The 15688-nt window shown below is 43.1% G+C and overlaps 4 protein-coding genes across 11 annotated transcripts in view; all 4 read left to right on the top strand.

Moving 5' to 3' along the window:
• Window positions 1-15688, top strand: part of abcc9 (ATP-binding cassette, sub-family C (CFTR/MRP), member 9) — a 49373-nt gene that overhangs the window by 25009 nt on the left and 8676 nt on the right. For 5 of the 8 annotated variants that reach the window (XR_003672395.1, XR_003672398.1, XR_003672396.1 and 2 more), the window contains 6 exons: window positions 1318-1426; window positions 2815-2918; window positions 3002-3135; window positions 3219-3281; window positions 3621-3903; window positions 4355-4492. Coding sequence is in view for 2 of the 8 variants with exons in the window: in XM_028432539.1 (XP_028288340.1) it covers window positions 1318-1426; window positions 2815-2918; window positions 3002-3135; window positions 3219-3281; window positions 4355-4492 (548 nt within the window). In the remaining 6 variants the exon portion in view is untranslated. Of the gene's footprint in view, window positions 1-1317; window positions 1427-2814; window positions 2919-3001; window positions 3136-3218; window positions 3282-3620; window positions 3904-4354; window positions 6718-7209; window positions 7214-15688 lie in introns of those variants that run through there. The other 3 variants (XM_028432539.1, XM_028432515.1, XR_003672393.1) reach the window with 2 other exon arrangements.
• kcnj8 (potassium inwardly rectifying channel subfamily J member 8) lies at window positions 7668-11197 on the top strand. Its single transcript, XM_028432620.1, has 6 exons — window positions 7668-8249; window positions 8756-8904; window positions 9316-9476; window positions 9580-9719; window positions 9930-10146; window positions 10272-11197. The coding sequence occupies exons 1-6, from the start codon at window positions 7903-7905 to the stop codon at window positions 10521-10523; spliced, it is 1266 nt and encodes a 421-aa protein (XP_028288421.1). The 5' UTR covers window positions 7668-7902; the 3' UTR covers window positions 10524-11197.
• Window positions 11452-13402, top strand: LOC114453003 (nuclear factor 7, ovary-like). Its single transcript, XM_028432608.1, has one exon. It carries the CDS (start codon window positions 11575-11577, stop codon window positions 12961-12963), a length of 1389 nt encoding a protein of 462 aa, XP_028288409.1. The 5' UTR covers window positions 11452-11574; the 3' UTR covers window positions 12964-13402.
• On the top strand, window positions 13597-15653 carry echdc3 (enoyl CoA hydratase domain containing 3). Its single transcript, XM_028432633.1, has 6 exons — window positions 13597-13787; window positions 14130-14251; window positions 14325-14422; window positions 14498-14698; window positions 14771-14949; window positions 15059-15653. Exons 1-6 carry the CDS (start codon window positions 13648-13650, stop codon window positions 15210-15212), a joined length of 894 nt encoding a protein of 297 aa, XP_028288434.1. The 5' UTR covers window positions 13597-13647; the 3' UTR covers window positions 15213-15653.

Here is a 15688-nt window from a genome sequence, read left to right as displayed (position 1 = left end):
TTTTAACTCTGAACATTACCACCCATTTAGTTTACAGCTCCTAAAGTGAGAATCATAAACCTCAGCCTTTAAACCAAACTGTGTAAATTGAATCCCTCTGTCTCTGTGTAAAGTGTGACCCATTCGTCTGAATGTTTAGTTCTTACCTATATGTAAAACTGAACTGTTTATTCAGCAGCAGATTTAGCTTGAGGAAGCCTTTAAATTGCCACAAAGTTGGAAACACTTTTGCTAAGATAACATAAACTCATGCAGCTGTAATGTCTGAGTGGTGCAGTGAGGAGACCACTGACAGGATCCTTACAGCTTTCCCACTCTTTATGCACCCGTAGACCAGTTTTTAAATTGTGACAAAGAGATCTGTGTGCTCCTCAAACTGTGGACTAAGAGCGTGATAGTTTGGGTTTCCCTTCTGTGTTATCTAAACTTCTACAATCCACACTGTGTTGTAGTTGTGTGCGTTTATGTTAGAAGTGTTTATTTAACTCTCCCTCTTTGTGTTTCATCTCTGGTGCGGGTCCATCTAGAGGACCTGAAGTAGACTCTCCTATCAGCAGATTAAAATAACAAAAAGACGTTACTCTTCCTGCAGTCATTTCCAGACTGTGTGTGTGTGTGCTGTATTTCTTTGGGACAGCAGTCATAAAGTCTTTTGTATTTATCACGTTTGAGGGCAAGTCGTAATCACAACGTTCTGTTTTTACTCTGTATTAAGAGGAAGGCTCCTAGACAGATTATTCAGGCACAAAGACGAGATTACACACAGTCACTTTTTCCACACACACATACACACACACACACTGGACTGAAATCCGGGACCTTTGTGTCAGCAGCATTTCCTTATAAAGCAGAGCAGCTCTTAACTAAACTGTAATGTTGGATCAAACAAAAGAGAAATATTTATTCCAGTCAATGTGAGGAATGGAGTTTCAGGGATAATATCAGTTTTATAATACAATGTCTTTTCACCCATCTTCTGTTTTGAAGCTGTGTTCAAACAGGAAGAAATTACTCTTGACGTGGAGACAAGATCTATCAGGACATAGCAGCAGAAAAAGCTATAAGCTACATGTTTAGGTCAAATCTTATGGCTTATATTCCATAGATTTTTGCAGTTTCACAGTCATAGCAAGATATTTAAAGGGTCTATTGTGTGTGTAGTGATATATTTAGAGCTGCCCACTCGTAATATGTTCACCAAATATCTGTGCCAAATGTGAATAGAGCTCTAAATTCACTTTTTAACTGGGTACTCGTGTAATATCTCATCTCATGTGGAATCTCATGAGGAAAACTGACTTTTTTGCTTATTTGCAGGAAAGATTATCATCGATGGCATCGACATCTGTCAGCTTCCTCTGCAGACTCTGAGATCACGACTGTCCATAATCCTCCAGGATCCCGTGTTATTTAGCGGATCAATAAGGTATGCATACTCAGATAAAGAAAAACATTCAGCCTGACTTGGCAATTAAAGACATTTTCCAGAATATTTCTTTGGACGTTGCACACTCTGCACAGAACTACAGACAGGTGTAGACAACATAAATAAATTCTACAAACAGAATTTAGGATCAAAAGAAATGATGTGGTGTATAAATATAAAGTTATCTTAAGAACATTAAACTCCACAAACATTTTTCAGAAGCACTGATCAAGTCGGAACATTGTCAGAAGCAGGGCCTCCGTGTCCGGCTGTCACACTCTTTGATTTACCACACTAACAAATGTTAGTTAAATCTTGTGCTGACTCGCCACATTGTGAGCACCTTCAAGAAATATTACATACAGTATATTCTGCATCAGCTGGAGGTTTATTACAACAATGTAAACAAATCTGAGCCTCCAACAACTGAATAAATATCCAGGAGAAAAATCCTTCTGGCTGTCCTGAAAGATGTTTGTCACATGACGACACAAAGTCCCAGCTGTGGGGTTAGTGGTTGAAAACACAGTGGGAACTTTGGCTGGGACCTAATCTGACTTGTGTCACAGACGTCACGTACTGAGGAGGTCGTTGCAGGGACGTAGGACCCTGCATTCTCCCTGTTCTCCTGTGTGTGTGTTTGTATTAGTGGATGAGACAGTGACTGTGTGTTTGTTATAAAAGACAAAGAGCATGTGCGGTTTGTTTGGACAGATATGCCGCTTTCGATAATTGGGTGTGAGAGAGAGGCTCTTGTTTATGTGAACGTAAGCCTGGGGTGATTGGTCGACAGTAACTGCTTTAGACTGTTTTCTTAGATGTTCAGACACAGTTTGACTGACCCTGACTGCTACACACACACACACACATAACAACTCAGCATCAACACTTAAAAATTCCAACCTCTGTGTTATTTAATTCTAAGTAGATAGATCATCCTGGACGTTTGGAAGAATTACATATGTAGACTGGATTATAATCCACTCAAGGCAGTATTATATCCTTCATTGGGTAATAATAGACAAATATATTTACAGTGGGGCAAGGCGTTTGGGCGTAAATAACACATCCATCCTTCGTAATGTTAGCTTATTTAATTATTTGCATACATCAAGCTAGTAAAGGCAGTGTTTTGCTACATGTGGTTACCAGCAGTTTAGCAGATGTGTTAGCACCTTAGCTAACATAAGAAATGGTTGGACCTTTAGCAGAAAATCCACCTTGAATCGTTTGTAATGTTAACTGATAAAAGTAAAGGCCCATTAGATTGCTAGGACTTTATAGGCAGGCCAGCTAGCGTAAGCTAATGTATGACGAGGCATTGAACATCACAGCACAAATGTTTACTGTAGAAGAGCAGATTACAGATGGGATGGTTCTTGTCGCAGATTCAATCTGGACCCAGAGAGGACGTGCACCGATGATCGACTCTGGGAGGCGCTAGAGATCGCTCAACTGAAGAACATGGTGAAAACCCTGCCCGGTGGACTAGGTACTGAAACAAAATGGCTTAGGATGAAATAGTTTTTTTTCTGTGCCAAAAACACTCACTTACATTCATTTGTCTGTGTTTAGATGCGGTGGTGACAGAAGGTGGAGAGAACTTCAGCGTCGGTCAGAGGCAGCTATTCTGTTTGGCTCGAGCTTTCGTCAGGAAGAGCAGCATCCTCATCATGGATGAAGCCACGGCGTCGATAGACATGGCCACAGTGGGTGTCTGTGGGGAGAATGTCTTTATGAATGGATCTGTGACTAAAAGAAATGGAACATTTCTTTTTCTTTTTATTTGCAGGAGAATATTTTACAGAAAGTTGTGATGACAGCGTTCGCAGACAGAACAGTGGTTACAATCGCAGTAAGTCCTTCATTCCTTTCTAAGGAAACCAAAGAAAAACAAACAAGCTCGGGTTTATTTAGCACTGATAGATGCAGATACTCGGCTCTTCTGCTTTGTTTTCCCTTTTCCTTCCTACACTAATAGTTTTCCTTGTAACTTGTAACAGTTTCTGATGGATTTGATGTGAACTCAGTCCTCTCTCACTTATCTTTCCGTTTTCTGTCTCTGTGATTCCGTCTTGTCATGTTTTTGGTTCTCTGTCCCCACTGTCCACCTCCTATTTTTCATTTTCCTTACAAACTCCACCTCCCTCTTCTTCTCCTCCTCCTCCTCCTCATCCTCGTGTCCTGCTGTCAGCACCGTGTGTCCTCTATCTTGGACGCCGAGCAGGTGTTGGTCTTCTCCTCAGCAATCTTGGTGGAAAGTGATTCGGGTCCCAACCTTCTAGCACAGGAGGAGAGTCTCTTCAGTGTGCTAGTGAGGACTCACAAGTAGACCCGGGTCAGCACAGGCTCTGCTCTCTCTCTTTCTCTCTCTTTCACTCGCCTCCATCCCTTCTGTTTTTGCCTGTCTTCCTGCCTGAGTCAGAGCTGGAGTCTGAGTCTGGGTCTGCTGAAGCCTTACTGCCACTGACAGCCTGGTTGGTACTGAAACAAAAACACATGCATGCTCGTTTGGGGATACTTCGTGTACAGTGTACAGTTTGGGTGCAGTCTACAGAGTTGGGACATCATTTTGTGGGATTAAATATACTCTTTACTATGAAAAAATGTTACGTTAGCCAACACTTCAGGTTTTCCACTGCAGGACGTTGTAGCAAGAACTGAACTGTAAAAACAATAGTTATCAAGTTATGATGTTGTGGGCCTGTGGATCATAAACAAACTGGCTTATTAGGAGACTCATTCTAGCTGCTGAGAAACAGCATTTGAATTGTAAGCCATATGTTCAACCATAAAAACAAAGCTGGAAATGATGAAAACTTTGTTGATGTTAAAAGGGCCAGCAACATGTTCAATATAGTTTAAAATAATGTGTGTATTTCTATTATTTTCAGAGCTTGATTGTGTTTGTGTTTTGTGTGTCTCCAGCACCGCGTCCACACCATCCTTACAGCCGATCTGGTCATCGTGATGAAGCGAGGCAACATCCTGGAGTGTGACAAGCCTGAAACCCTGTTGGAGCAGGAGGACGGGATGTTCGCTTCAATTGTAAAAGCCGACATGTAGACACATAATCTACAACTCCACAGCCTTTCTCTTTTTCTTTTTTTTACTTTTATCGATGAGGCGGACAGACGTCTGTGGATCTCCAGTGAATCCGGGAACAGACTCAGAAACGCTGTCCGTAATCAGATTGTGCACTTAAGACGTCATACTTGAAACAATCAGCTGAATGAGGGAACATTAACACTGTGTTCAAAGCATCAGTGATCAGTGAGTCAAATTTAGTTTCTGGTGCTCAGAGTGTTTGAAAACCCGACTCTGAATTTGGCTTTTGAAGGACCTGGCCCATTAAATCATCCACTCTCCTTTAAATTGTTAAGGCTGGAAGATGGCAGCCAATCACCTCTTTTCCTGTAAAAGCACCTATAATATCCATCGCAGATCATTTAAGGAAAAAAAAGTCTTACTAGCAATAAATCCCACTGGGAGTCACATACTCAGCCCTATATGTAGATTATTCTGCCACTGAAAATAGTCCCTAGCAAATGCACTGTTTCCTCCTGTTCCCAGCTTTCTCAGGTAATAACTGAGCCCTTTCTAAACATATGTGACATTTTAAAAGATGTCTGCCGCCAGTGGAGCCACAGGCATCAAAGGACTGTGGTGTGGTTGGTTTTTGGTCTTTTCAGGAGATTTAGAAGAAAGTTGTGAAAGAATGTAGGACTGTGTAGAAAAACTGTTTATACTGAAGTCTTTAACATATCTTTAAATATCATAGATCATATATCATAGATCACCACCTATATTAGTTTATTCTCTTTAGCACTTACATTATGCAACAATCAGGAGGAGAGGATCGAGTTTATGATGACTGTTCATACATTTTAATGTTAATTATTCTGCCATAGAAGTAAAACTGTGAACTGATGGTTGTGGCGGCATTTTCGAACTTCCTTTGCAAAATAAGTGGCGTTTTACAGCGCTTTCCTTCTGCCGGGACTCACCACCTTTATTCTTTAATGGTGTGCGATGTCGGGATGGATAAGAATTCCGGGGACATCCCGGGCTAACTGCAATGGTGATAAAACCAATTTACAACACTGTTAAATGGTCAAATACAAGTTTTAACAGTGTTTGTAAGAGACTGGCTCAAATATTTTCATTAAAATAGTTTTTGGCTTGTGAGATTGAAACTAATCACATCAAATTTGAAAACGTTTTACCACAACTGAGTTCTGAAGCTCCATATTTTGTTTTTGGCTTCCTCCATCACTCTGCTCTGTTGATTCTGTTTCTATGCTCACATTAGTACAAACACTGTAGGGTGTCCTGGCTCGGCCTGCAGCCGGTGAACCTGCTGTCTGTCTGTCGTCATGCTTTGCTGAACTTATTATTGTCAGGGATGAGAGACACAAGCTCCAGAGATGACTTTTTTTAGTTTTTTTACATTTTGAGGAGAGGCTTTCAGTCAACATCAGGTCTTTGAGGTTGAAGGTAGTTTCTATGGATACAACAAACATTCTCTTGTTTCAGAGGATTTTATGCAATTTTATCTTATAAAGTTGTATATTTGTAGGTTTTTTAGTCAAAATTTAAGCTGTATTACTGCTGGATTACACCACTTAACAAACTCCCAAAAATCCATCTTCCAGGCTTCAAGCTGTCATGTTGTCTTGAGCTGATGGTGAAACAGCTCTTCGCCTTTTTTGTACATTTTATTCTGCATAGAGCGACCACATCTTGCTCTCAAAGACCATCTCAGTGTTGTTGACTGTTGACCCTTTAAATGGCATCATCATTTATTCTATCAGACATTTGTTTGAACATTTTCTGCATGAAATCTCACTGTATCCATGGCAACGGTATACAAATATTCCTGCCAGTTGTAGTTTTATAATGAAAGTTTTTCTATGATGACTCTTCTCTGTGGGAGCGGTGCTGTTAGTCCCTTTGTATTAATGATTATTGATTATATGTCACTTTGACTTTGTACAGATTTTTTTTAAAAAATTATAAATAGACCCTCAGATGTTTCATCTCAAGATGCTTCAGTTTTCCAGATGCGCAAAGAGCTGAGACATCTGTGTGCGTGTGCATGTGCTGCTACAAATTGTGTCGGCAGGCGACTCTTAAGCCAAATATCTCAGCCTCTGTCCAGCTCTCCTCGGTCATTTCCCCACTAAACTGCCTTCTTTTATTAGCTCATTGTTCATAAATCTTCAGCTTGCTGCGTGTGTGTCTGCACTCCGCTGCCTTGTAAAATCTCAACATAAACAATATAAAAGAAATCATTCTTTTAAATGAAGTCAAAATGCAGCTGCTTTTATTCTTCTATGTGTCAAAGTGTTACTTTTGTCTTTAGTATTTTGGGGAACAAACTAAAGTTTCATCTTTTAAAATATGTGGATGAATTAGAGTTTATTATCGGAGCTATGCACACACTTTCGTCTGCTGCCAGTTTTCACAGGTACAGGTCTGTTTCAGTCGTCTGTTTTATTATAAACTGTTTGTACATGCTGTTTGTAGCTACTGTAGTTAAACATTTATCATTATGTGTGCCTTTTTTAACACTTGAACTGATAATAAAATGGTTTTGAGTGATGTGAGGTGTTTTTCGTTATTAAACCTGCTGAAGGATCTCTTGCTGAATGGCGCCCTCTGGTGACCAAATCTCAAATTGCATCCAGGAGATTAATCACGTGTTAAAGAGCTTTTATTTATTCAGCATATTACCATTTATCTCGTTTATTTTATGAATAACCGTCTCTCTGCAATGAAAGCTCAGTTTGTTGTAATTTATTCAAACCACAAAACAGAAAAAATATATTTTTTTATTTGAAAGTCAACCTAGCTCCCTATGGAATTATTATTTTATTGTACGCAATAGTGACATTTCATTTGTTATTTTATCCCACTTAATCAGCACAATAACTTCATCAGCTTTTTTTACATGAATATCAGTGAAAATATAGAATATAAAATACCAAATAATGAACGATAATAATGATCTAAATGGTGCGTTTATATTCACCTGTATTCCATGTTTACACTCTAAAATTATTATATCTTATTTTACGTCTAAATATCAAGATAAAATGTGTATAAATGGGTTACTTGACTAAATGCAGGTGACTCGTTTGAGAATTGCTCAACGGTTCGGTTACGCGCATCTCACTCAAAATTTCGTCTTCTCCGACTGTGCCTGAAGGCAGCAGCGCTCTGCTCTGATCGGGTCTGGGCTCTGGAAGTTGGACTACGTCAACAGGAGAGAGGAGACCTTCCCAGCTCTCAGAGTAGCTGCGCAAAGGCGGCGCGCTGCCTTCACTCCGAAACATCCCCAAAAGTTGACGGACTGTCTTGTGCGTCTTTGCGCGTCTTCCTGCAGGTGGACATGTTGTGTCCGTGCGTAAAGACGCACTGAAGACGGATTTTTAAAAGTTACTTCTTCTCTCGACCCCTGAGAGCAGAAGAAGATGTTGGCGAGAAAGAGCATCATCCCGGAGGAGTTCGGACTGCCGGGCCTCGTCTCCCGGATACCCCGCAAGCCGGTGTTCAGAGACCGCATAAACAAAGCGCGTTTCATCGCCAAAAACGGCTCGTGCAACTTGGCGCACAAGAATATCCGCGAGCAGGGTAGATTTCTGCAGGACGTCTTCACCACGCTGGTCGACCTGAAATGGCGCTTCACACTGGTCATCTTTACCACGACGTTCGTCAGCAGCTGGCTGCTGTTCGCCATGAGCTGGTGGCTGGTGGCGTTTGCGCACGGAGACCTGGACCCAGAGCGGCAAAACGGAACCTACTGCGTCACCGACGTCAAGTAAGACAGACACAAACTCATCAACATCATAAAATGTCAATTAAAAAAGTGACATAATGAGATTCTTTAAACGTGTTTGGTGAGACTTGTGAGTTTTTGCGCGCCAACCTTACTTGATCCAAACCTCCCTACCTCCTTCTCTTATTCTCTTCCTCCATTTTAAACTCAAAGAGGAAGAGGAGGGAAGAAAGAGAAAGACATTTATTATGTCACAAAGTTATGGAACTCATGCTCTCTTAAAAATAAACACAGTAGGAGTTTTGGCACCTCCCTCTCTGCTCATCCACCATTTCCCTCTCCATCAGGCTCCTCAGGATGTAGAATCCATGTACGGCTACTGTTTCTAATGTGGCAGAAAGGCAAAGGAGAGCTTTCTTTAACATGTGTAAATGTCCTTGAGAAAATGATTGTGAGTGAGGATGATGAAGCTGCAGGGTGGGTTTTTATGAAATGCCCTCATCTGAGAGGAAGGTACAGACTAAGAACATGTCTCTCTCTGTCCTCAGGTCGTTCACTTCGGCCTTCCTTTTCTCCATCGAGGTTCAGGTGACCATCGGCTTCGGGGGCCGTATGATCACGGAGCAGTGTCCGACAGCCATCACCGTCCTCATCCTGCAGAACATAGTGGGGCTCATCATCAATGCTGTCATGCTGGGTAAGAGTCAGAGAGAAGACACAGACATTCTGAAGAGTTCCCTGTGAGTGCAAGTAGATTTTTGAGGAAATTCCCTCAAGGTGTTCCTGGGATATCTCAGTCACAACCTAATATGTGGGCAAAGTCCTGCTTTTGGTCACAGTAACATTGACCTTTGACCTTGGAATACAAAATTAGGAAAGAGTCCCCTGTGAGTCTAAAAGTGGATGAAACTCCATGTTCCTGGGATATTGCACTCACCACATTACTGACCAGTAAAGTCCCACTAACCTTGACTTTTGACTTTTGTTTACCATTCTTTATTGAGCCAATCGCTTTTACCTTGAGGTCAAAGACCAGGCTGTGTGTATGTGTGCGTGCTGAGTGTGTGTTCCATGTTGTAAGACAGCGTAGCCTCTTCTCTCCTCAAAGGTTGTATCTTCATGAAGACGGCTCAGTCGAACCGTCGTGCAGAGACACTGATCTTCAGCCGCCACGCCGTGATCGCCGTCAGGAACAACCGCCTCTGTTTCATGATTCGTATTGGTGACCTGAGGAAGAGCATGATCATAGGAGCCACCGTCAGGCTACAGGTGTCTTTACCAAATCTGAGGGATGAGCAGCAAATCAGCTGTTTGTTAAGTTGTGAGGTTTAAGCATGCTGATAGCAAATCCGTCCTCTGCATTACTCTCCAGGTGGTGAGAAAGACGACCACACCGGAGGGGGAGGTCATTCCCATCCATCAGATCGATGTGCAGACGGAGAGCGCCGTGGCCAGCAACAGCCTGTTCCTCCTCGCCCCGCTCATCATCTGCCATGTCATCGACAAAAACAGGTACTGAGACACAACATTCAAAGAAATACGCAAAATCCATTAGTGTGTTGCCTCTAAGGGGAAACCGCCGCCATCTGCTGGACAAGCAGAGTGGTACAGGACTAAAGAGAAAAGAGTTTGTAGTGTTGATTTAAGTGACCATCATAAAGCATCTGATATTGATTGAGTGTGTGTGAGGGCTGCGCTGTGATCTGTCCTGTCTGCCGTCAGCCCGCTGTACGACCTGTCAGCCATGGAGCTGCAGTGCAGTGACCTGGAAGTCATCGTCATCCTGGAGGGAGTCGTGGAGACGACAGGGATCACCACACAAGCCCGTACCTCCTACGTCTCTGAGGAGATCCAGTGGGGTCACCGCTTTGTTCCCATAGTTACGGAGGAGGAGGGGGTCTACTCAGTGGACTACTCCAAATTTGGAAACACCGTGAAGGTAAATTATTTGGATGAAAAAAACATTAATCATTAAGGAAAATAGTTAATTAAATGTGTGCTAATGTTAGCATTTAGCTGAAAGTACCACCTCAGAGAGTTTAGTGCTAATTGTTTGTCTTGAAGGTGGCCACGCCGCCCTATAGCGCCAGAGAGCTGGACGAGAAGCCGTCTATCTTGATCCAGACGCTTCAGAAGAGTGAGCTGTCGCATCAGAACTCACTGAGGAAGCGGAACTCCATGCGACGCAATAACTCCATGCGTAAAGGAGGCGGAAGCAGCAGCAACCTGCGCAGAAACAACTCAGGGCTCGCCATACCTAAAGTCCAGTTCTTCACCCCAGCCGAGGGAGGCCAGAACCTAAACGCCGTCACCTGACATGAGGCCTACCTGCTGCTGGCCGCCCTGCTCCTCCTGGTTGGGAGGAGGATTGTGGGTGTTGGAGTGTCTGTTTTTCTGATGGGACTCGTTCTTTTTATGTTCCCTGCCTTATCTAGACTCTCACTTCACTGCTAATGTAACCCACAATGGAGGAATTCTACAGATGAATCTGAATCTCACATTTCAGAGGGATTTTCTCAAAGTAATACAAAGTGGATTATTATATTTATGTAGCCAAACATCCTCTAGCACAACCCTTCTTTGGTTTTTGAGATTAAAGCTACAGTGCAGAACGTTTGTCTCCCCCTTCTGGCAGGGAGGATAATTAGCCTATTCAAGGGTGTTGAAGAGTGAACTGGTGCAACACCAGGGCTAGCCGTGGCTAAGCCCATGGCTCAAGAACCAAGCTAAATCTAGCTAGGACTCTACAGTTGATAATCTGAGACATGTAACGGTTACATATTCATGTGTAAACGTTTTGCACTGTAGCTTTAAGCTAGCTTCAGCTGTTAGCCACAGATAGCAGACATGTGGCACTAGAAAAACATTACAGGATCAAAAAAGTACATACATACATTCTTAATGATTAAAGTCACCAGTTGGTAATAGTGATAATTCATCACTGTACTGTATTTTTCACTTCCAAAATAAAAGTATTCACTTCCTATGAATCATTTTCATTTATAAGTTAATACAAGAAAAACACGCCTTAGCTTTGCTTGTCAGAATAAAAGCATGCAGCCTCTGACTATCGGTGTAGCTTAACTACACTGTACTGTAAGCTGATAATTATCCTTCCTCATGTGACCTGATGACTGACAGCTGCTTTTATTGCCTGTGCAGTGAGAGAGCCAGGTGAGCTCCACCCCTGCTACAAACCAGGAAGCAAGTTTGTTTTCACTTTTGCTTTTCACTGACAGCAAAACTGCACCAAGTGAGAGACGGAGGAGTTAATTTATAAATTCAGGACGACGACGGCGGCACTGAAGAGAACAGCTGCAGGTGAAACACTGAGAGTGAATCCAGGAGTGAAAGTAACTCAGCCAATATGAGTTCCAGATCGGATGCAGACCTCCTCTGTCCTCTCTGTCAGGACATTTTTAAGGTTCCAGTCATCCTTTCATGTCGGCACAGCTTCTGTAAGGTCTGTCTGCTCAATGTTTGGGCTTCCACCGATGCTCCCGAGTGCCCTCTCTGCAAAAGAAGGTCTTCAAAGAACATACCTCCTGTGGACTTAGAGATGAAGGTTCGGTCTGAGGCCGCCTTACTGGAGAGAGCCTCTGAGCCGGTCTGCAGCCTACACTCAGAGAGGATCAGCCACTTCTGTGTGGATGACCAGCAGCTCATGTGCAGCATGTGCAGAAGCTCCAAAACTCACCAGGACCACAAATTCAAAGATGCCGAGGAAGCAGCCCAGGACCACAAGAGAGAACTGGAGTCCCTCCTAAAGCCACTCAAGAAGAAACGGAACCTCATTCATCAGTTCAAAGGAAACTGCGACCAAACAGCAGAACACATTCAGGTGCAGGTGGAGAACACAGAGAGAAGGATCAAAGAGGAGTTCAGGAAGCTTCACCAGTTTCTGCAGGAGGAAGAGGAGGCCAGGCTGGCTGCACTGAAGGAGGAACAGGAGCAGAAGAGCGGGAAGATGAAGGAGACCATTGAGACTCTGAACAGTGATATAGCAGCTCTGTCAGACACCATCAAAGTTACAGAACAGCAGCTGAGAGCTAAAGACGTCCCCTTTCTTCTCAACTACAAGGCTGCAGTGGAGAGAGTGCAGCAGCACCCCCTGCCTGATGATCCGGAGCTGCTCTCTGGAGCTCTGATCAATGAGGCCCAACATCTGGGCAACCTGAGATTCAACGTGTGGAACAAGATGAAGGAGATGGTCTCCTACAGACCTGTCATTCTGGATCCCAACTCTGCTCATCCAGACCTCACCCTGTTTGAGGACCTGACTGGAGTGAGGCACGGCCAAGAGAAGCAGGAGGTCCCTGATAATCCAGAGCGGATTGACCACTTCTTCTCTGTTGTGGGCTCAAAAGGGTTCAGCTCTGGGTGTCACAGCTGGGAGGTGGAGGTCGGGGACAACACGGCCTACGTGCTCGCTGTGCTAGTTGGGTCGGATCACAGGAAAGGGGTCATCTGGCCTGGACTGTGGAGGATCATGTTCTGCGGTGGTGAATACAAATCGCTGTCACCGCTCGACACCGGAACTGACGTGGTGGTGACGAAGAACCCAAAGAGGATCAAAGTGCGGCTGGACTATGATGGAGGACAGCTGTCGTTTCATGATTCTGACACAAACGCACACATACACACCTTCACACACACCTTCACTGAGACGCTGTTCCCATACATCAGCACCTGGAGTGACGTCCCCATAAAGATTGTCCCACTGAAGGTGTCTGTGGTGCTGGAGCCTCATCATTAGAGATCATACCATTCAGTTTTTGCACTTCACATTCTGTGTCCTGTTCTTCAGTGAAAGCTTTCTTAACTTCAACCTAATCTCAAATTTATAATGTGATGTTTTATTTGTATCTACTTTAAAAGCCTGCACACACTGTGCATGCATATATTCAATATAAATATTGTCTATTTAAGCACTAAGTAAAGAAATACATACTTATAGGCTTTATATTATTATTATCACATGTGGACAATGAAGTTTATTTTAATGTATTTAATGTAACGCTATGGGAGAAGGGTGATACAATGCATATTAACGAGGGAATGTGTATTTGCAAGAATTCTGTCTACTGTATAGAAGGAAAAGACTTTTATTTTGAAAGTTGTGGGTTAGCGTTTAGATTCTTAAAATCAAAAATTCTTTATTTATTTAATGTATAGAATATCTGTAGGAAACTTGAGGGAGCTCTGCATTTCTTGAAAAACTGTAATTAACTGTTGTTATGTTTTTACAATGATTGGGGATTTTCATGTATTACAAATGTTGAAAGTCACACACACTTGCACTTCTGGGTGATTTATACTTACGATGTTCACAATAAAATAAAACTACAAAAACTTACGCTGACGTTCTACCACGTGTCGATATCGTCATCATCAGACCCGGAAGTGAGCGTGTGGAGGTGAAGCTGTGAGGGTAAACAACATGGCTCGTAGTTTGTTACTGTGCAGAGGTTTCAGTGTGTTTCGCCACAGCGGGAAAACAGCGCTGCTGTCCGGAAAGCGTTTTTACTCCCAGACAGACCCGGAGCCGCTGACGGTCAGACAGCAGAGCAGCGGAGTGAGGTGGAGCAGTTTGTTACGCGAGTATCAAGCGATAAAAAAGCGATTTAAGCGACAGTTGGTTGTTTTTTCTTTTTACACTCAAAATATATTTATTTCTGCTAATGAAGCATTTCTTTAATAAACAGTACTTCAAAGGAATTCACTCTCCTAAATGTAAATAGAGTTTGTATTGAAAGCACAGTTTAACACACGAGTAAGAGGAACCTGATAACAATAATAACCAGTTCAGAAACTGGTTGATCGAGATAACAGTTTTAGCACATTTTACCTGTGTTATTGTGGAGATGCAGCAGTGATTTGTTTCATGAATACAGACAGACTGTTTGTCTTCTTCTCTTCCAGGAGAATCATATTGAACAATCCAAAGAAGAGGAATGCTCTGTCTTTGTCGATGCTGGAATCCCTCAGAGAGAACATCCTGGCTGATGTGGACAGCAATGACCTCAGAGTGATCATCATATCAGGTATTGCATTGTGCACTGTGTGTGTGTGTGAGAGAGAGAGAGAGAGGGGAAGCTGATGTAATGTGTGTTTCAGCCAAAGGGCCAGTTTTTTCCTCCGGTCACGACCTGAAGGAGCTGACATCAGCTCAGGGCCGAGAATATCACACAAAGGTGTTTCACACCTGCGCTGAGGTTAGTTTGTCTTTTGTCTGTGCATACACACACGCACACACACAGACAGAATGACGTCACTTCCTCATTCTTCAGGTAATGACTCTGATACAAGACATACCCGTCCCAGTGATCGCCATGGTGAATGGTGTTGCCACAGCAGCAGGCTGTCAGCTTATTGCCAGCTGTGATGTTGCCGTGGCAACAGAAAAGTCTACTTTTGCCACCCCGGGTGTTAATGTGGGCCTGTTCTGCTCTACGCCAGCAGTGGCCATTGGCCGAGCGGTGCCGAGGAAGGTAAGGAAATGAATGTTGAACTATTCATTAATAATAATCCTTACATACAGTATGTCTGCCTTCTTTTTCTAGGTTGCCATGGAGATGCTGTTCACAGGAGCTCCCATCTCAGCAAAGGATGCTCTGCTGCACGGTCTGATCAGCAAGGTGGTGCCAGAGGAGCGCCTGGAAGAGGAGACGTTAGCCATCGCACGGCGGGTGTGTCAGGCCAGCCGACCAGTTGTGGCCCTGGGCAAGGCCACCTTTCAAAGGTGAGCGTGCATGAATTCATGTGTTGTCATTATCATAATTCCTCACATAAAAACATTTAAAAATATGTATATTTATACATTCCCCATCCCTGCTTTGTTTCTTCTAAAGACAAATGGCCCAGGGTCGAGATGCAGCATACGCCACTGCATCCAAAGTGATGGTGGACAATCTGGCACTGAGAGATGGACAGGAAGGGATTCGGGCCTTTATAGAAAAACGCAAACCCGTGTGGAGCCACAAATCAGAAAAAGCCCATGACTGATGACACATGATATTCAGTTGTTGGTGTGGGGTAATTGGCACCATCAACAGTTGCAATTTGCAGAATCAGCAACTTTTTGTTGTGTGCCTTAAAAGCTGCAGTAAGAAAGAAACTGCTGACGTCTAGAAGACCCAAGGTGGAGGATGACCTGATATATGATGTATCGCCTTCACTTCATCTTTTTCGAGATGAAGAAGGAACTCAGTGGTCACTGTTTGGACAGAGGTGCACTTTCCGAACATACAGGACGCCGACAAAGAAGTGATTTTTTAGGTATGTTCTGTGACTACTGGATTAAGTGTGTACATGCTGGATTGGAACCTGTGTGGAAAAGTAAACTGGCTAGGTTTTAAGTGATGCCACACCTCCTTGCTACTGCGTTCACATTTAAAATGTTGCCAGTATTACAAAAAAATCCTGAAATAAAGTTAACAAAACAAATGTTATAAAGCCTTGGCTCATTTTGTATTATATTT

This window comes from Parambassis ranga, chromosome 2, assembly GCF_900634625.1.
Source record: "Parambassis ranga chromosome 2, fParRan2.1, whole genome shotgun sequence".
NCBI lineage: Eukaryota > Metazoa > Chordata > Actinopteri > Ambassidae > Parambassis > Parambassis ranga.
This window is presented reverse-complemented; position numbering and strand designations above follow the sequence as displayed.

Bases quoted from the DNA above. Each gene is read 5' to 3' on its own strand.
- kcnj8 (XM_028432620.1), top strand. From the start codon at position 7,903: ATGTTGGCGAGAAAGAGCATCATCCCGGAGGAGTTCGGACTGCCGGGC. The intron at 8,250-8,755 runs GTAAGACAGACA...CTCTGTCCTCAG, and splicing joins TACTGCGTCACCGACGTCAA to GTCGTTCACTTCGGCCTTCC. The intron at 8,905-9,315 runs GTAAGAGTCAGA...CTCTCCTCAAAG, and splicing joins CATCAATGCTGTCATGCTGG to GTTGTATCTTCATGAAGACG.
- LOC114453003 (XM_028432608.1), top strand. From the start codon at position 11,575: ATGAGTTCCAGATCGGATGCAGACCTCCTCTGTCCTCTCTGTCAGGAC.
- echdc3 (XM_028432633.1), top strand. From the start codon at position 13,648: ATGGCTCGTAGTTTGTTACTGTGCAGAGGTTTCAGTGTGTTTCGCCAC. The intron at 14,699-14,770 runs GTAAGGAAATGA...TTCTTTTTCTAG, and splicing joins GCCGAGCGGTGCCGAGGAAG to GTTGCCATGGAGATGCTGTT. The intron at 14,950-15,058 runs GTGAGCGTGCAT...TTTCTTCTAAAG, and splicing joins GGCAAGGCCACCTTTCAAAG to ACAAATGGCCCAGGGTCGAG.